This window comes from Terrapene carolina, unplaced genomic scaffold (assembly GCF_002925995.2).
Source record: "Terrapene carolina triunguis isolate 2854851 unplaced genomic scaffold, T_m_triunguis-2.0 Scaffold90, whole genome shotgun sequence".
In the NCBI taxonomy this organism is placed as follows: Eukaryota; Metazoa; Chordata; order Testudines; family Emydidae; genus Terrapene; species Terrapene triunguis.
In genome coordinates this window covers 698,664-720,186 of record NW_020664441.1, presented here as the reverse complement: position 1 = coordinate 720,186, position 21,523 = coordinate 698,664, and the positions used below count along the sequence as shown (strand labels likewise).

Below are 21,523 nucleotides of genomic sequence, written 5' to 3'. Positions count from 1 at the left end.
CCATCACAGCAGGTTCCTCAGGATTTAGTCATAGGATATTTCTTTGATTGTTAATCAGCTGCTTGTTCAGTATGAGATGGAGAGTACAAGGAAAATAACATAAGGAAGGAGATCAGAGTGGTTGTACACATATTGATCAGTCTCTATTAAGCTGCTGTGATCTGTTGTTGCCTCTGTTCCTCTGTGGAAAGACTCTGTAAAATGATGTTATTCCACGGCTATGCTAAGACTTCAATGGGGACATAGAGCACCAGGCACATTTGAGAGCGCTCCAGACAGTGCTCTCTCGCAGCCCTGCTCTGAAGTCAGCCCCACAGCCAGCTGCAGCGCAGAAGTAAGGGTGGCAAGCCAGTAAACATGCACACTGCTATTATGGCACACCGGGAATCACAGTTCTACAAGAATCGATGTTAGAAAAAGGACGAGCAAGGAAAAATCATGGACATTTGTTATTTCAAAAATCTGCCTGGATGGAGACCGGAGGACCAAAAAAGAGGTCATGTCTGGGAAAACCCAGATGTATGGTAACCTTACAGAAATACTACATAGAACCAGATATGAAAGTATCAATAGCCTCGTAGAAAGATGTGTGCACAGGAAATGGGTGCCTTCCAGTAACACAAGATACAATTAAGAGCAGATGTAGAAGCCTGTGGTAGATGGTAAAGAAAAAGTTCCACAAGACTTAAGAAGCTAGAAGACACATAACAGCAAATGGTATAATTTGGCATATAGAAGAGCCACCACACGTGGTTCACTCCTTAATAACTGTAGAGAAGAAATGTCAGGGACTACATCTGTGTATGGACCCCCAAGGAACTGAACAAAACCATAAAAAGAAAACGCTTCCACTTGCTCTCAAGAAGTGAACTATTGTCTGAGAAGGCCTGAGCAAAATTCTCCAGCAAATTAGATGCATTGGCAGGATTTTGGCAGATCCCTTTAGATACTGAGAGCACCAAGATCTGCACTTTCTGCACGTGATTTGGTATTTCTAAGACTTCCGTTTGGAATACGTTCAGCCTCAGAAGTGTTTCACTATAGAATAGCCAGATGTGAGGAGATCTAGCAGGCATGAAAGTGAGCACTGACAACATCATAAATTGGGGGCAGTACTGCCACTGAACATCAGGCATGACTGAGGGGAGTATTAGAAATTGTAAGAGCTGATGACCTTAAACTGTGTAAGGCCAATTGTCAACTTCAAACAACATGCTTGGGAGACAGACTGGCCTGAAAGGGTCTGATGCATCAAAGATTCAGGCAATACTGAACATGCCAAGACCTGAAGATAAAGAGGAAATTCAAAGGCTGCTAGGCATGTTGAAGTTCATACCTAACTACACAGCTCGCACAACTCACCTAAGACATCCCCTCCAGAGGGCACTGAATGGGCATGGAGGCCAGAGCATGAAAAAGAGTTGAGCAATTTAAAGCACTTTCTGATATCCGTTCCAGTGCTGTAATTTTTTGACCCATGGAAAGACATCAAGCTCTCCACAGATGCCTCAGAAGGAGGGCTGGCACTGTCAGCAGGACTATTATGGTGCCAGTCTAATGCAGTTAGGGTGGTGACTGCTGCAGAGATAATGTATGCACAGACTGAAAAAATGATTAGGTCAGGAATAACGGATGTACAAGATTTTTACCACTTGCTGACCATTGCTTCAAAGCAGAAACTGATCACAAACCACTGATTACAACACACAAAAAGGGACTTGGCAAAGCACTGCTGAAGATAGTGACTACATTTGAGAATATGGAATCTCAAAAGCATAATAAGATACATTTGCGAGCTCTGCCATTTGCTGTGGAGTCAAGGGCCATCTAAGGTGACTGTATATGTTTATCCTCTCGGATCTGGGGGCAGGTTCATACTTTCTTGTACCGACAGACTGGCACATCTGACTGTCAAGCAGTCAGGTCACTAGAAAGTAATTCTGCTTTTACACTCGAGGCCACAGTTGTTGTTTTGCATGACAGTGCATATTCGATGAAGTTGGGGTATGTATTACTTTACAGAATCTGTTGGAGATGGGAGTGCCCATGGAGTATTGTGCCCCATAACTGTGGGAAATGTTAAATTAGTAAGAGGTACATTTATAACTATTGTGTTCACTTTATCTCAACTTCCTTCCTATAGACTGTAAGTCCTCTGGGGCAGAGATTGTCTCTTTTCTAAGGCTGAAATTCAGCAACATACTTAATTGGTACTTAAAATGTAGCATATACTTTATGTTTAGTCACACGTATAGCCTGATTGGCTTCAGTGGGACTATTTGTATGGTTTAAGTTAAGCAGGTGCTTAAGCATTTTGTTGCATCCAGGCTTATAATTGTAAAATTCAGCGAATGGGGTACCAATCCCTATCAGGACTTTTGAGCAATATCTGAATATAAATATTTGCTACTGTTACTACAGGCAATATGTACTTTCATGTTATGGTCTTCCAAATACATAAAGGCATTGATGGACAAAACTAGTTTGATTCTATTTAAAGCAGAGCATATGTTAAAACTACTGTTTTCAGAACAGACGTCTAAATGGGATACAATACTGTACTTTATCATTATGATTAGTATATCGGGTGTATTTCTACACTTATATTAGTTTTATATTTTGAGGACAATGTTATCAGTATAAAATTGATGTGAGGGAGGAATGGTGAGCCGTGGCCATTTAAGTTATTAATGACAATCTGCTGTGAAGTTTTCTACTGAAAATACATTAAATAGGTTGAGATTGTTAATAATCATGAACTAGTCATGAATTTACACCTAAAATCACTGTTCTTGTTCTGATTCTGTGTGCATGCTGTTCTTGTTCTGATTCTGTTCTTGTTCTGTGTGCATGCTGTCAATGTGTTTAAACATTTTCAAAACTTAAGACCCAGTTTTGAAGTCCTTATTCAGACAGATGTCCCACTAATGTCAATGGAATGCTGTGTGAATAGGGACTACAGGCTCAAACCCTAATTTGTTCCTTTTTTGGTTTGAGTAGCAGAGTGGAAAGGAAGAAGTAATTAACAGCCTGGCTAACCCAATTGGAAAGGAGAGTCTCATTACAGCTTTGTCTTAGCATATATTATAGCCTAATTACAAGGCCTGATTTTTTGGCACAAACTAAATCAGTTTTGCTAACTAACAAAATCATCCAAAACACAGAACTTGGTGGTGATGGGGGATTTCAACTACCCAGACATCTGTTGGGAAAATAACACAGCAGGGCACAGATTATCCAACAAGTTCTTAGAATATATTGGAGACAATTTTTTATTCCAGAAGGTAGAGAAAGCTACTAGGAGAGAGTCTGTTCTAGATTTGATTTTGATGAATAGAGAGGAACTGGCTGAGAATTTGAAAGTGGAAGGCCACTTGGGTGAAAGCGATCATGAAATGATAGAGTTCATGAGTGTAAGGACGGGTAGGAGGGAAAACAGCAAAATTAAGAAAATGGATTTCAAGAAGGCAGACTTCAACAAACTCAGGGAGTTGGTAAGTAAGATCCCATAGGAAGCAACTCTAAGGGGGAAAACAATTGAAGACAGTTGGCAGTTCTTCAAAGAAACATTATTAAGGGCACAAGAGCAAGCTATTCCACTGCGTAGGAAAGATAGGAAGTATGGCAAGCGACCACCATGGCTTAACCAGGAGATCTTGAATGATCTAAAAATCAAAAAAGAGTCCTACAAAAAGTGGAAACTAGGTCAAATTACAAAAGATGAATATAAACAAACAACACAAGTCTGTAGGGGCAAAATTAGAAAGGCCAAGGCGCAAAATGAGATCAAACTTGCTGGATACATAAAGGGCAACAAGAAAACATTCTACAAATATATTAGAATCAAGAGGAAGACCAAGGACACAGTAGGCCCGTTACTCAATGAAGAGGGAAAAACAATAACAGAAAATGTGGAAATGGCAGAGGTGCTTAATGATTTCTTTGTTTCGGTTTTCACCAAGAAGGTTGGTGGCAATTGGATGCCTAACACAAGGAATGCCAGTAGAAATGGGGTAGGATCAGAAGCAAAAATAGGGAAAGATCAAGTTAAAAATTATTTAGACAAGTTAGTCTTCAAGTCACCAGGGCCTGATGAAATGCATCCTAGAATACTCAAGGAGCTGACTGAGGAGATATGTGAGCCATTCGCAATTATCTTTGAAAAGTCATGGAAGATGGGAGACATTCCAGAAGACTGGAAAAGGACATATATAGTGTCCATCTATAAGAAGGGAAATAAGGCAACTCAGGAAATTATAGACCAGTCAGCTTAACTTCTGTACCAGGAAAAATAATGGAGCAAATAATTAAGGAATCAATTTGCAAACATCTAGAAGATAATAAGGTGATAAGTAATAGTCAGCATGGATTTGTCAAAAACAAATCATGTCAAACCAACCTGATAGCTTTTTTTGACAGGGTAACAAGCCTTGTGGATAGGGGCGAAGCGGTAGAAGTGGTATACCTGGACTTTAGTAAGGCTTTTGATACGGTCTCACATGACCTTTTAATTAACAAACTAGGGAAATACAACCTGGATGGAGCTACTATAAGGTGGGTGCATAACTGGTTGGAAAATCCTTTCCAGAGAGTAGTTATCAGTGGTTCACAGTCAGGCTGGAAGGGCATAACGAATGGGGTTCCACAGGGACCAGTTCTGGGTCTGGTTCTTTTCAGTTTCTTCAGCAATGATTTAGATGATGGCATAGAAAGTACCCTTATAAAGTTTGTAGATGATAGCAAGCTGGGAGGGGTTGCAAGTGCCTTGGAGGATAGGATGAAAATTCAAAATGATCTGGACAAACTTGAGAAATGGTCTGAGGAAAATAGGATGAAATCCAATAAGGACAAATGCAATGTATTCCACTTAGGAAGGAACAATCTGTTACACACATACAAAATGGGAAATGACTGCCTAGGAAGGAGTACTGCAGAAAGGTTATCTAGGGGTGATAGTGGACCACAAGCTAAATATGAGTCAACGGTGTAACACTGTTGCAAAAAAACCAAACATCATTCTGGGATGTATTAGCAGGAGTGTTGTAAGCAAGACACAAGAAGTAATTCTCCCGCTCTACTCCACACTGATTAGGCCTCAGCTGGAGTATTGTGTCCAGTTCTAGGCGCCACATTTCAGGAAGGATGTGGACAAATTGGAGAAAGTCCAGTGAAGAGCAACACAAATGATTAAAGGTCTAGACAACATGACCTATGAGGAAAGATTGAAAGAACTGGAGAAGAGAAGACTGAGAGGGGACATAATAACAGTCTTCAAGTACCTGAAAGGTTGTTACAAGGAGGAAGGAGAAATATTATTCTCCTTAACCTCTGATGATAGGACAAGAAGCAGTGGGCTTAAACTGCAGCAAGGGAGGTTTAGGTTGGACATTAGGAAAAACTTCCTAACTGTCAGGGTAGTTAAGCACTGGAATAAATTGCCTAAGGAGGTGGAATCTCCATCATTGGATATCTTTAAGGGCAGGTTAGACAAATGCCTGTCAGGGATGGTCTAGATGGTGCTTGGTCCTGCCATGAGTGCAGGGGACTGGACTAGATGACCTCTTGAGGTCCCTTCCAGTCCTATGCTTCTATACTTCAACGTTTGCCCTAGGAGTAACTGGCAGTGGAAAAGCATGCTGTTATCCTCTGTGTGGATAAGCCCATGCATGGAGGAAAATGCACACATTGTCACTTGGTTACAGAATTTGAGACAGCACTGAAGTGATGGGCATCTGTGGTCCTGGTTTCTTTTCCTGGCTCTGTGAGTACCGTGTTGCCTAATAGTTACAGACAGCATCACCAAGTGTAATACCATGGTGGTCATCTGTGGGGATTGAACACCAGACCTTTAGATAGATAAATGTCTGAACCTTCCTCACTTCAGTTAAAGGGTCAATCTTCTTTACATGACGGTAGTAGCACTCATAAATCTCTACATATGGTCTCACCACTATGAAGGTGATACAGAGCTATCCTGTTATGCAAACACATAACTTGGCTACCTTCTTCTGGAAGTCACTGTGACAAAGTGGATGAGACTTGGATCTATGATATTGGATAGCTGGTTTCTATGCCTAGTCTTTCTTGAAGTGGCCTTGTGCAAGCTCTTGGGTGTCTTATCTGTAAAGTCGGGGAATGATTCATACCTTCCCTAAGGTAGCAATATGAAGCTTGGGTTGTGCAGTGCATAGACATACTAACAGCAGTCTGTAGAAGAGTGAGGACTAGAACTCAGAATGGCCTGATTTTGCACCTCCATGGGCCTTCCCTTATGCTTGCTGGTGTGTGAGACTTTCCCTTCCCTACCCCCAAAAAGTGTGAAGGCAGGAGCTTATGTTTTAATGAGTTCAAATAGAAGGAGACCTAATCACATGACTTGCATCTGTGCTGCAGTGCAAAAGACTCAGGTTTCAGAACCTGCTGATGGTGCATAATATGGGGGTTGTTACACACACTGCTGATTGACAGGTTTCACCCTAGAGGTGGCTGCATTTCAGTTGTAGTTGAAAGGATTCTTGTATATGGCCCCAATTCAGCAAAACACTTGTATATGCACATGTATAGTTTTAAACTAGGGCTGCAAAATCTGGAACATAGTTAAGTGATTTGAGATCCTCTAGGATAAAAGCAACAGAGGGTCCTGTGGCACCTTTGAGACTAACAGAAGTATTGGGAGCATAAGCTTTCGTGGGTAAGAACCTCACTTCTTCAGATGCAAGTAATGGAAATCTCCAGAGGCAGGTATAAATCAGTGTGGAGATAACGAGGTTAGTTCAATCAGGGAGGGTGAGGTGCTCTGCTAGCAGTAGATAAAAGGTACTTTATACATTTTATATACTATTATTGTTATTGTTTAAATAGCTTAATTTTAACAAATTAATATTTTTCTCTCAGCTTTTAGTTCATTGTTTGTATTACTACTTGTCACTGATTTAGATTACAGGGTGAAGTATAAAGAACATATTAAAAAACAGTACCAGTTAATAAAAGAAAGGAACTCTCGTCTTGGTGAGAATGTGAATCTAAGCAAAAGGTATACAAAACTGACTATTATAAGCAAGCTTCGTTGCAAAAAGGAGAGAGAACATGAAATAATGGCCTCCAGATGGAGACATGCAAAAATCATGACTGAACAAGCTCGCTCTTCTGTTACCATAAACTCCTTATTTGATCCTGAAAATGGACAAACACCACAAATCGTTGTTCTGCAGGGAGCTGCAGGCATTGGGAAAACAATGACTGCAAAAAAGATCATGTTAGACTGGGCTTCTGGAGAAGTTTATGAGAACAGATTTGCATACATTTTCTACATAAATTGTTGAGAAATAAACTATGGGAGTAAGCAAGGAACAGTGGTTGACTGGATTAGGTAAAATTGCCCTGACAAAAATGTACCAATTAATGAGATTTTGTTAAATCAAGAAAAACTTCTCTTCGTGATTGATGGTTTTGATGAACTGAGGTTTTCCTTTGATCGAAAGGAAGATAGTCTGTGCACAGATCCCTGGAAGGAGATGCCAATGGAAGATGCACTGAGCAGTTTATTTAGGAAAAAGCTACTTCCTAAATCCTACTTAATGGTCACTACGAGACCCACTGCTCTGGAGAAACTTGGGCAGTGTTTGGAGTGTTCACGTTATGCAGAGATCCTGGGATTTTCTGAAGAGGACAGGAAGGAATATTTCCACAAGTTCTTTGGGGATATTGATGCAACAATAGCCTTTGATTTTGTGAAACAAAATGAGATGCTTTTCACCATGTGCTTTGTCCCCATTGTGTGTTGTATCACCTGCACTGTTATGATACAACAGCTGGAGGCAGGTAAAGATTTTGCACAAAATTCAAAAACACTCACTGCTGTGTATGTGCTTTTCATATACAGTTTATTAGAGCCACACAGCCACAGTCCAAACCAAAACATGCAAGATAATCTGAAGAAACTTTGTTCCTTGGCTGCAGATGGAATTTGGAAACAGAAAATACTGTTTGGGGAGGAAGAAATAAAGGAGTACAGTTTAGATGAATTCTACTCTCTCCCCCTCTTTCTGAATGAGAGTGTTTTTAAAAGAGACATTGATTGTGTAAGTGTCTACAGCTTCATTTACTTAAGCTTCCAAGAGTTTTTTGCTGCTTTGTTTTATGTACTAGAGGAAGATGAACAAATGAAATGTTCAGTGACTCCCAACAGAGATGCAAAACTATTGTTAGAAAACTATGGAAAATCTGGAAATTATTTAATGTTAACAGTGCGATTTCTGTTTGGTCTCTTAAATGAAAAGACAATGAAGAATATCAAGAAAAAAATTGGCTTGAAGATTTCACCTAATATAAAGCCACATTTACTGAAGTGGGTAAAAACAAAACAAAAAATTTTGTCATTTTCCTCTTCACACGATGAGCTGATTTACAAACTTGAAGAGTTTCACTGTATGTACGAGATCCAAGAAGAAAGTTTTGTGAAAAGTGCTTTGGATCATTTCACTGAAATAGATATAAGTAATTATTCCTTAACCCAAATGGATCAAATGGTTATTTCATTCTTTGTAAAGAGTTTTCCTACACTGAAGTCACTTTGGCTGTCTGGATGTAGATTTGGAGTTGAAGACAAGAATGAAGAATTAGCCCCACCACCAGCTAAGCGGTTATGTCTGTAAGTATTATTTGAGTGCCACCAATTGTTTGTAAAGTTTCTTTAATAGTGGAAACCTGTTTCTTTCTTGTTTTAATAACTCTCAAATGGCTTAAGTGACCCACAACAAACAAAACCTCAATTTTAATTTCAGAAAGTTAGTGACATGTTTGTGGAGGCTTCCCTGGGTGTTAGTATCAACAAAAGCGCACTGATCCTGTAAGCAGACCCCAGTACTCATAGAACATCCTTTAAACGCATTGGAGGGTGGAAGGGGGAAGAAGGGGCAACCACTCTGTGTAAGAGTCCATTTCTATGGACCAGTTTGCAGCACTGGGGAAAAGTTACCTTACTCTTTTGCCTAACACTTTTTTTTGTCTTTGCCCTCTTAGTAACTATTTCATTTTCCATATACATACCATGTACCTGATAAAATAAGATAGCTAGCAATGGGCAGGTTGTACTATTCTAAAGAAAAAAATATGACTATTAACCCTGAGATTTATTTATTGAGCCTGATTCTTATTTACATTAAGGCCACTTTACATCACCGTGGTAAAGGATACACAACCCTTACACTCAAAGTGAGGGGACTTAGTTTAAATGGGAATGGGGCCTATTCTCTATGCTTTAATATTGATAGTAGTGTGACTTTTGCTAGCTGAAAGGCATAAACTAGTTCTCAGCTTTTGTTTCAGGTACACTGTATGCTTGATATATAATTTTGTACAATAAAAGTCAGGGGTTTGGAACAATCAAATTTTTGAATTGCTCCGGTCCAGCTCTGCTCCTGCACCAATAATGACTGCTCCAGCTCTGCTCTGCGCTCTGACTCAAATTAATTTTTAACTAAATAAAAAAGTGCATACTGTAATTTTGAAAAAACATTATTTTTATTCAGACTCTTAAAACAATTTAAATGTCATTAACAATGATACATACTAGAATCATTCATAATTCATTCTGTAAAAAATTATTGCAGCAATCAAGTCGTCTTTCATAGCCTGCCGCAAATCATTTAAAATTAACTTTAAAGCCAAAAACAGTCGCTGTACACTAGCTTGAGTTGTTGGCATGCTCAAAGCAATTCTACAAGCAGCCTGAATGCGGTGTGGGTAGCTGTGAATGGCCTCAAAAACAGACTTAACTTTTAGCCTACCAATAGACTCCATCGCCTCACAATCTTCCTGAAAGTTTTTCTTGAATAATGCTTCATTACAATTATGAACCGCAGAAACTCGCGGGCATCTTTCTTGTTTATCCAATTCCTTTTTGAAGTTGTCATCTTCTGAAGAATTGATGCTTGAATTATCTCCATTTCCCCGTGATGGTTGAAGACGTCTCAGGGATGGACGCTCGAACAAGTTCAGAGTGGAGACGGAAGTTTGAGAACAGCCTGCTATTTCTGAAGGATGTGAACTTTCCAAAACCGCAAATTTAATTGTTGATGACTCCTTTGTGTTGTTTTCTTCAACCTCTTTCGCCGAGTTCAAATGTAGCAATAGATTTTGTTTTTCGAGTTGTCGAGCAATATTAAGGAGCCCTTTCTTTGCCTTTGGTATGTCCCTTGAGGTAAGAAGAATCCGATACCATGGGTCAAAATAAACTCTAGCAAGGAAATGAATATTGTCAAAAAGCTTATCTTCATGTTTCTGCATGGAGGATAGAATTCCTTCTGCAAATTGTCCACCATTTTATTGCAAGAATTTTGACAGTTTTCGCCATTCCTTCATTAAAACTTCCGGGGTTACATCGACAGCTTGAAGATTCATGGTTGTTTGGTTTCGCTTTGCCAAAAGGTCTCACAGGTTCTTCACTTCATCCCATTCAGCTTTTGTTAACTTGAACCACTTGTTCACAGTAAGATTGAAAACGAGAAGCCGATTAATCATCGCAAATGTTGAACCACAGCGAGTCACAGTATCCAATGATTGAGTTACCCCATGTAGATCAAGCAGAACACTTCAAATACTTGGGATTTGTAGTTTGACAACGACTTGTCGAATTTTTGCCAGAAATTAATTCACATGTTCTTTGTTCAGTCCATCCCAGATTGCCACCTGAAGAGTGTGAATACCACACCTCATCAGTTGGACTTTTGAGTCATCCTCATAAAGCCATATTGGAAGTATGAGGTTAGGGTCATTAACCCATTGCACAGCAGCATCCATGTTGAGTTTGATTTCATCCATTCCTTTAGTTCCTTCATCAGGCAAAATAGCTTCAGTTCTGTCCACATCCCTGTTCTCAGAGGTAGAAATGGTTTCATTGTCCTTGCTGAAATTTTTGACGGAACACGTCATGTTTGCTGCATTGTCAATGCAGATGCTCAGCACTTGCATTTCACTGATCCCCAATTTTTCTAAAATAGCTTTTACTTGACTTTTCACGTATGAAGAATTGTGATGCCCTTCAGTGTCGATTATGTCCAAGGTTTTTACCACAGCTTTATCTTTTCCTTCTTCGTAGTACTGAGCATTGATATCAAGGAAATTTCTGTTTCCATGGGTTGCCGCATCCATTTTCAGATAGCACAATTTTTGCTCCAAAGCTTTCTTAAGCTCTTTGCGACCAGACTCATCTGTGCTGACAACTAAATGACGAACCGCATTGTGCCCCGTCGAAACGCTAAGCTGCCGACCCATTTCACCTGCAATTTTTTGGAATCCTTTGTTCTTTAGCCTGAAGGTTGTGAGCAGTGTTGAACTCAAGCAAACCATTTCCATCAGCCCTTCACGGAAAGTCTTGGCATCCATGGTGACTGTAACCTTTGAGGACTTAAAATATGAGTCAAGTTTTGTTTACTCAATTTTAGGTTTCTTTTCAGATGAAGCGCCGCAAAAAATCTTTTCTCCAGGAGTTTTCAAAGAGCCAGATGAACATCGTTTAGCTGCGTCAGCTTTCTGTTTTGCCTCATCTTTTCTGGTCCTTTTTTGTAACCAGATCTGCATAGTTTTCAGGATGGTTATGTTTTACATGCCGCCAAAAGTTGAAACTTTTCATGGTACTTGCTTCACTTGTCTTGAAGCTACATGGTTTGAGCTCGCCATTCACTTCCTTTTCCACCTTGCACATTGCCGACTTCTTCTTTGCTTTTCCCAAAAGCCCAAATTTGGGCTTTTCAAATTCAAAAGTAAAGATGTCGTTGAGATCCTTTTCCGTAAATCGGCTATCAATCATGGGGGGCAGATTTGATTTTTTTGTTGAAGCCATGGCAAAATCTTCTTGTGCTGCCACTGCATCCACATGTTTCTTGTTATGATCTTCAAAAAGCAATGAACAAAAGTATTACATTTTTTAATAATGTACCTGCTTGTGATATCTTAATCACTTAAGGTACTTCGAATTTATTTTGGATTTTCTGGACAAAAATGATCGCATTTTCTTTTTACACAAAATTATTATTAAAGTATTTTAATATTTTAACATGTTTCTTGCAGTTTTAATCAAGTAAGAAGTATTTTTAATATACATAATTAATATATTTTTTTATTTATAAATTGCGAGTTAGTTTTTCTGATGAAATTTTGCGGTAAAATATTTGAAATATTTTCCAAGTTTTTAATTAATATCTCAAAAACGCTTTAATATAGATATATCAATGAAATTTGGTATGTGCCATAGCGTTAGTACGTGCTATCGCTCTTCTACAATGTTAATTGTTGGGAAGTAACGAGGCTACACATTACAAGGTTGAAAATAAACTTTAACAGGAAAGTGGATTCAAACTGCAAGCACAGTCCTTTTAGTAAAGAGAGCAAATTTTCGGAAATATGTTTTTGCTTCATCAGCCTGAATAGATTATACAAGATAGAGCAAATAACAGGTTCTATCTTGTATAATGTTTCCAGCCTGATGAAGGAAAAACATATTTCTGAAAATTTGCTCTCTTTACTAAAAGGACTGTGCTTGCAATTTGAATCTGCTTTCCCGTTAAAGTTTATTTCCAACGTTCTATCATACAAAATCATTCAAATAAAATAATTTAAACTACAGACGTCGTAAACTGGGGAGGACTGGGCCAATTTTATTTAATATTTTTTAAATCTTTGACTATTTTCCAGATACGACCCTGGAATATGATTTAATGCTAAAACATGCATTAAAACGGTACTCTTAATTTATTTTGTATAATTAACTGTTTCCGAGAAAATTGTTTAAAAATTTTAATCTGCTTACATGCTTAGAATGATACAAACAATTTTACTTATTACTTATTTTTCAACTTTGGAACTATACATTTTAAACGTAATAATAAATAATAACCAAAAATTATTAACTTATTATGGAACATAATATTACCGCTTGTAGCCGGGGCAGTCGACGCCTATGGTTTAAATAATTTTGGATAATGTAATATGGTAGCACATACTAACGCTAAGACACAGACATAATTTCATTACTTTATATTAAAGCGTTTTTGAGATATTAATCAGAAATTAATTTTTCATCACCTCCTTGAAGGGACTGTAGCTCCCTTAGGAAGAATTTTAGGACACGTGTTCACAGAAACGTTTTTTCTTAAAATGACCTAAAGATTCACCCCCAAAGTTGTGCTGGACATTTTCCAATCACTCTGGATATATCACAAAAATCACTCCTTATTTATGCAAAAATGTTTACTGTATATTTATATGTCTGCTGCATGTGACTTTTTCAATAAATTTAAAATTACAAACAACGCTACCAAAAGACCCTTGAACAGATGACACATAAAATAAGTCCACCAGAGTGATACGGGAGCATGTACAAATGAACAAATGTACTGGTAACGGGAGCCCGTGTGAGAAATGAACTTAAGTGGTTAATATTTCTTGCGATATCTTAATATATCAATAAACAAAAACATTATTTTTTTTGCAATATACCTGTTTGTGATATCTTAAATGTTGCGTCTTCTGTCACACTTTTCCGTAATCGAAGCACTCAGCGCGTCTCATTGATCAACCCTTACAAAAGAAGTATCAACACATATTAACTATCTAACTAATCTATGTGAGTACGAACTCGTCTAACCTTGGCACAAGGGTGGGAGCAGTCTGCAGTGTTGCCGGATGTCTGATAATTATCTGATTCTTTAATAAAACATATCTCCAAAAAACTTTGTAATTTTGTATCTGTATATTAAATCTTGATTTTGGCCAAAGTGAGAATAACTGACATATTACATAAAGTGGTAAAGTAGATGTTAATATCAATTGTTATACAATCTGAAACTTTTTGGCACCTTTAGGACTTTCTTACTAAATATCATTCATTTTAGATTGAAAATGATAAAAAAAAAAAAAACTGGAGCAGTGGAGCAGTCAAGATTTTCTGTGCTCTGGCTCCTCTCCAGCTCCAGACAAAAACCTGCAGCTCCACACTCCAGCTCTGGGCTCCGCTCCAAAGGCCTGATAAAAGTAGAACAGGTTTAGAATACTTTCTGAAATGTGGCATGCTGGCTGACACCCCAAACTTTTATAGCCAGAAAAGTATTTTTTTAAAAGCTATAAAGATGCCTGAAAATGTCTAAGGATTAGTTTCTTCCATCTATAACTAATAATTGATACAAAGCTATGACATTAAATGTACATATAGCATTTTATATTTTTACACCAAAAATGTCATCAAGATGCATGAGTATATTTTCTTACAACACAAATGAAAACCCAGGATCTGACTAAGTCAGGGCATGGTGGTGGTGGCAACAGAAGTATTACTCCCCACCAAAACATACCAATTTCCCTAGGCTACAGAGATCTAAAAAACAATTAACAGTGCTTTAGCGTGTTGGTATACATGTATTGTTTCTTTAAATCTGTAATAGGAAGCCAGCTGCAGGGAACTGGGGGTAGTTCCAGGCGAACATCTACAGTGAAGCAGAAAAAGACAGTAGCTGTGGGAATAATATTGTTTTGTTTTGTTCTTTGTTCAATGTGAAAAGAAATTCATTCTTTCTGTGATTCTCTAGCTCTGTCATATGACATGGTGCCATTGACTATCCAATCAAAGCCTACCTTTATGGACTATGTAAAGGTGTTTCTCGTTAGTGAGGTGTATTTTCTTGCCTTGTATCAATTTTCAGCTCCCAGCTATTTCAGTGCTAAAGCTAGCTTAAAAACCCTCTCAATGCAGTTTTAAATATTGGGATGTAAAAGATCGGCAGTGTTTGCCTGAGAACCCTGTCTTTTAACAGGAGTTGATCCTAGTGAAAGATTTTAAGTATTGACTCAGTGCAAGTATCTGGCTAATAATAATACTGTTCTCTTCCATCACCATATATATTTTTACAAGTGTCCTCACCCTTCCAATATTGCACCAACTAGACTGCCTTATTGCCCACTTCCTTTTTGTCCAATGACATGGTCATATGACTCCAAAGTCCCTCTTACTCTTTCCTCCCTTTCTGGACCCCCTAGGTATCACTTATTGGCTGGTGTGCATTTTTGGCACCATTCAGACATTTTGAAAGATGCTATCTTTTTCTTCTATTTAATTAAACCTTACAAGAATCATTACAAATATATTTTATGCATTTTCCTCTTCAGAGGGAATTAGTTTAATGCATTTAGCACACATTCTAAACAAAATTTAATTGTGCAAAGCTGCTAGTATACTTCTAAATACGTTAAATAAATGCAACAAGGCAGAACGCTGGAATTAAATAAAGGCAATAAGACACAAAGTATTAGAATGAGAAAATAACTTCTATATTTCGCTTACATATGTCTGGGAGGGGGTTACTGTTCCACATACTTTGAGAAATATTTTTATCAAAATTTGTCCCACTGTACTGCTGATATACATGTGCTGTCATAAAATGTCCGTGACCTATGCTGCTCTCTGGTGTCAGGACCTAAATAGCTGCCCTTTCTGATAACTGAAATGATGATAAACTCAGTACAGTGTACTTGGGGTTGTGCTTTTTGAAGTTAAATCACTATAAGACTTTAAGCAAAATTCCTCTGATTTTTTTTATTGCATCTTTAAAAGTGATAAGCAATTAGGGCCTATGTTTCAGAAGTGCTACACGCCAGCATCTCCAGTTGATGTCAATAGAAGTTACGGCTGCTCAGTGTCAGTGAAAACCAGACCCTTATTCACAAACCCAAAAGCATATAATCTTTGCAGAGACCACAACTTGCATGAATGCCTAATACAACATGTGAATGTCCAAATAACCACTGTACTGCAAGTCAGAAAATGAACTGGTTGCACTTAGAACAGGTTGTACAATTTGACTGTGATATTGAAAGTGCATTTTTCTGAGCTAAATACATTTTTGTTCAGGGGAACTTACAATGAACTGCAAATGTAGCAAAATCCATATACTTCATACAGAAGCCCCATTCAAAGTGCCATGTTCAGGAAAAAAATTTAAAATCTATTTTCCATTTTTTTCTAGGCAAGAACAGGCTGAGTCAAATAATTTACCTGTCTACCTGCTGTGTCAAGCACTGAAGAATCCAAACTGCAAATTAAAGAAACTGAAGTAAGAAACTTTCTCCTTTCCCTGTTTTAAAATCTTCTTTTTACTTATATTTCCCCAGAAATTAAGTAACCGTGTAGATGCTAATTAGTCAGTGAGTTGGGGCTACCAGGGAAGGTCACTTGTTAGAACAGCCATAACATATGATCTCTCTGTGCTCCATTCTTCTGCAGGTTAGAGATGTGCAATCTCACAGTTGCTTGTTATAGGGTTCTGTCTTCTGCTCTCAGCATTAATCAGACCCTGAGAGAGCTGGACCTGAGCTATAATGACCAGGGAAAACGAGGAGTGCTGGACCTATGTAAGGGACTAAAACATCCAAACTGCAAACACTCAGGTAAGTAGCCACAAGTATGTACATAGCCCACCAGGGTGTGTGGCTAGCTGACTTTAGGTGTATGAGAAGACTGAAAACCAAGTGTGTCTCTAGCACTTAAAATGTCAATAGTTCATATTGTGTGTGTATCCTGGATGGTTTATAACATTTTAGATAAGAGTGGGTTTAAACAAGAGCACTGTATCAGAACCCCTCTGAACTCAGGGGAAAACAGTTACAACTTTTTAATAAAGAAAATCACACAATGCATTTTCCAAGAAAAATTGGAACATCATATTACTCTTTTCGATAATAGCCTACTTTAAGTACTTGTTATTTTAAAAGTTATTTTACATTAATTTTCATTTAAAACAAATAAAGTACTGTGGAAAATCCATGGTACCTGAGAATCCTAAATATCCCAATAGGCTTAATTTGTGTCTGACAGGCATCATCCCGTGGTGATAGTCTGGTGCATGATAAAACCTGTGCACAAAGAGTGTGGGGGAGGCATAGCTCAGTGGTTTGAGCATTGGCCTGCTAAACCCAGGGTTGTGAGTTCAATCCTTGAGGGGCTCAATTAGGGATCTGGGGCAAAAATCTGCCTGAGGGTGGGTCCTGCTTTGAGCAGGAGGTTGGACTAGATGACCTCCTGAGGTCCCTTCCAACCCTGATATTCTATTAAATGGTCTGTGATAAGCTGAAGGGCTGCCATTCTGGAACTGAAGCCAAAGAAATATGAGTTGTTCCAAAAACAGATACTCACTCAGTGATGGGGGTTGGGAATTTCCACTGACAGAAAACTGAAGCTTTGTAGGGCTCTGGCTTGATTACAGGAGAGTCCTCTTTGGGTTTACCAAAGGATTGCATTGGTGGGGTGAGAGAAGGAAACCATTTCAGTGCTAAGCAGTGTGAGATTTAGCATTTTTAGAGTTGAAATGCTTGTGACTGCTCCTATCTTGGCCTACCCACATTGCAAAACCCCTTTCATACTGCAAACAGCTGCTAGTGCTTATGATTTGGGGGCAGTGTTGACACAAGAACACAACGGATTTGAAAAGGTGGTGGCTTATTACAGCAAAAGTCTAAATTCCCCGGAGACAAATTATTGCTCCATGCAAAAGGATTTCCTGGCAACGTTTAAATCTATAGAATATTTTCATCACTATTTGCATGGGAGGAAGATTATGGTTGGGACAGACCTGCAATCATGAAATGAATGGGCTTTTCACATTCAGGAACCCTGAGAGGCAACTTGCCAGGTGGCTGGAAAAACTGCAGTGCTGTGATTTCACAGGTACATACAAGCCTGGGCACAAACATGGTAAAGCTGACGCCTTGTCCAGTTGGCCGTGTTGAGAGGCTTATTGCAAACACTGCCCTAAGCAGGAGAGCAAGGAATTGGTAACTCACGTGCAGGAGTGTGCTCAGGAAGAGGTGGCTGTCTCCTCTCTTCCTATAATTTACAGAAGAGCAAATGTACCTTGTTTATCTCCTGGAACCAGTGATATGGGATGGCAGGAATGAACTTCAGAGCAACAGAAAGCTTCCCAAAGAGAGGATCCTGATATCAGAATGGTGCATGATAGAAAAATCCATTGCTAATCTGAGATACCTTGGAAGGTAGCATTCCCTCACCACACCACAGTTGAAAGCTAAGTGGTAAAACTTGGAAATTAAAGATGCAATACTGTATGGGAGATAGAGAAAAGACAGGTGATGGGTACAGGTACCCGATCCATTGAAAATTTAGGTTCTGTCATGATTTTAAAACTCCTGGGCATTTTGGGGATGTAAAAACCTTAGCCAAGCTAAGAGAGAATTTCTTTTGGGTAAAACGCAGAAAGGATGCAGAAAATAGATGCAGGAAATGTGATGCTTATATTGCAAAGAAAGGCCCCAGGAGATAAGGAGAGCCCCAATGCAGAAGTATCTGGTGCAGGAGCCAATGTAGCGCATTGCTGGTGATGGGCTTGGGCCTTCGTGCCTAAGACAGACTGGCAATCAATATTTGTTGGTAGTGTTTTTTGTGAATTAATTCATGTGCTGAAGCTTCTCCAATAAGAAATCAAGAGTCTGTGACACTAACTAGGGTCCTAGAGAATGAATTATTCACCGAAATTGGGGTCCCGGGTGAATTGCACAAAGATCAAGGGAGAAACTTTGAATCTAAAGTATTTCAGCAAATGTATGGGATTCAAAGAACTCCTCCCACCCCAGCCCACTTATACTCTAATGCAGGGGTGGGCAAACTTTTTGGCCCGAGGGCCACATCTGGGTGTGGCAGGGGGTTGGGAGGGAGTGCGGAGTGTTGGAGGGGGTGCAGTGTGCAGGAAGGGGCTCAGGGCAAGGAATTGGGGCAGAGGAGGGATGTGGGATGTATGAGGGGGCTCAGGGAAGGGGGTTGAGGTGCAGGAGGGGTGCAGACTGTGGGAGGGGGCTCAGGGCAGAGGGTTGGGGTGCAGGAGGGGTGTGGCAGAGAGTTGGGGTGCACAGGTGCAGCAGGGGGCTCAGGGCAGGGAGTTGGGATGCAGGAGGGGTGCAGGGTGCAGCAGGGGTTCTGCTTACCTAAAGCGGCTCTAGGGTGGCAGCGGTATGCACTGGGACCAGGGCAGGCTCCCTGCAAGCTAACATGGCTAGTACAGTGGCTCAGATGGTAGAAGTCTGTGCTTCAGTGCTGAAGGTTAATTAATTAACTAATGGAGATATCCTATCTCCTAGGACTGGAAGGGACCTTGAAAGGTCATCGAGTCCAGCCCGCTGCCTTCACTAGCAGGACCAAGTACTGATTTTTGCCCCAGATCCCTAAGTGGCCACCTCAAGGATTGAACTCACAACCCCGGGTTTAGCAGGCCAATGCTTAAACCACTGAGCTATCCCTCCCCCAAGGTTCAGTGCTGGTGCAGTGATTGTTACAGAGGTACACCATACAACTGGTTTTTGCCTTTGCCCTTTTAAAGAATAACTTTGGCAGTTACATATCAAAAGTGTGTTATAAAAAAACATTACTGAAGTTGCAAAATCAAGTAGTTGAAATTTAGGAAACACCAGAATGAAGGTTGCCTGTGCATCTTTAATTTGGCCCCCTTGTGTTTGTGCATTATGAAAAATTAGGACTGTCAAACGATTAAAAAAATTGATTGTGATTAATTGCAGTTTTAATCGCACTGTTAAACAACAATAGAATACCATTTATTTAAATATTTTGGCTGTTTTCTACATTTTTATATATTGATTTCAATTACAAGGCAGAATACAAAGTGTATGGTGCTCACTTTAGATTATTATTTTTGATTACAAATATTTATATGCCAAAAATCTGGTTCCGTTTTGGTTTAGGTGGAGCCCATCCTTCCTGTGCAGGCTCCTCCTTTCCTGAAAGGTTGCACAGTTCCAAATAAACCAAAATCTCTTCTCTGAACATCATTGTCTCATCCACGCATTGAGACCCTGCAGTTCTGTCTGTCTTATCTGGCTCTGCATGTGGAACTGGAAGCATTTCAAAGAATCCTCCCATAGAGGTCCTGGGCTTTAGTCTCTTTCTTACTCAGCAGCCTAAATTTGTCCTCCAGGACCTCTCTACTACCTTTCCCTATGTCATCCGTACATCTACCACTGCCACCGGCTCCTCCTCAGTACTGTACATAAGTCTATTGAGATGTCTTGAAGTCTGCAATCTTCACATCTAGCAGGCAATTGACCATGCGGTTCTCCTGATCATCTCAAACCCCAAACTATCCATTTTTCTAATAACTGAATCCCCCATTACTGATATCTGTCTATACTTAATAATTGGGGTTCCTTAGTGCAACATATCATGACATCATGTGGAAGGAGAGTCCCAACTACTGGATTGTTTCACTCTGTTGCAGCTTGATGTTCTCTTCCCCAAGACTTTCATCCTCCTCAGCACAACTCTAACCTTACAGAATAAAGAAAAAAATCTTTGTAGATGCTTCTTGACCTTAGTAAGTGAAACACAATGAATTGAGCAGAAATAAGTGATTTTCTTCTGTTTATCTCTGGCTGTTGCAGGTTGGAGAGCTGTGGTCTCACAATTGGTAGTTGTGGGTCTCTCTCCGACGTGCTCCGTACCAACCAGACCCTCTCAGAACTGGAGCTGAAGTGGAATCGACTGGGAGATTCAGGAGTGAAACTGCTGTGTGAAGGGCTAAAATGTCAAAATAGCAGATTGCAAAAAATAGTGTAAGTACCAGCTGGTTTTCTGTAGTCTGAGTCTGCTATGCCAAGCTACTTGGGAAGGTTGTGCAATACTTGTCATGGAAGGTTTTTAAGAGAAGGTTACACAAACACTTGCCAGGGATGGTCTAGGTTGACTTAACCCTGCCTCAGCACAGGGGGATAGAATCCTTGAGGTCCCTTCCAGCCCTACCTTTCTGTGACTCTAAGTGTCATACTGGTATTGTGCTTAACGTTTTTTTTTATTTTTGTGACAAGAGCACTCAGAGGGCCCAGTGGAGCCTCACTGTGCCGGGCACTGTATGAACACCAAGGAAGACAGTCTCTTCGCTGAAAAGTAGATGCTTTTAGGACACAGATCATCTCTCTTGGAGCCTTCTCCTCATGAGATACCACCACAGTTGCAGTCAGTGGAGGAACTTCAGCTAAGCCGGTTTGAAAGGAAGGGATCTCGTGTCTTTTGTGAAGTGCCCTTTATTCTTGAACATGTTCTCCTGCACCCTTAGGTCTGACAACTCAGGTCTGGTGATTTTCAGAGCATGCTGTAAGACTCTATTTTCTTGGGCTTTCCCTCATTGGTATTAGTAGTACCATAGCAACTCGGAGCCCTAGTTTTGGACTGAGACTCCATGGTGCTAGGTGCTGTAGAAACAGAACACTCAGGGGTTAGGGGGCTTTAGGATACTTGGTTAGGACAGTGGCTCTCAACCTTTCCAGACTACTGAACCCCTTTCAGGATTTGTCCTGTTTTTAAGTTTCACCTCACTTAAAAACTACTTGCTTACAAAAATCAGACATAAAAATACAAAAATGTCACAGCACACTATTACTGCCTAATTGCCGATTTTTCTCATTTTTACCATATAATTCTAAAATAAATCAATTGGAATATAAATATTGTACTTGC

At 39.6% G+C, this 21,523-nt stretch overlaps 1 protein-coding gene across 1 annotated transcript in view; it reads left to right on the top strand.

Moving 5' to 3' along the window:
* The first annotated feature begins 499 nt into the window (after positions 1-499).
* The window catches only part of LOC115271191 (NACHT, LRR and PYD domains-containing protein 3-like), a 67,760-nt gene continuing 46,736 nt past the window's right edge, over positions 500-21,523 (top strand). The window contains 6 exon segments of the mRNA XM_029911225.1: positions 500-524; positions 6,937-8,650; positions 8,954-8,972; positions 16,033-16,103; positions 16,274-16,441; positions 20,452-20,622. Coding sequence (XP_029767085.1) covers positions 500-524; positions 6,937-8,650; positions 8,954-8,972; positions 16,033-16,103; positions 16,274-16,441; positions 20,452-20,622 — 2,168 coding nt within the window.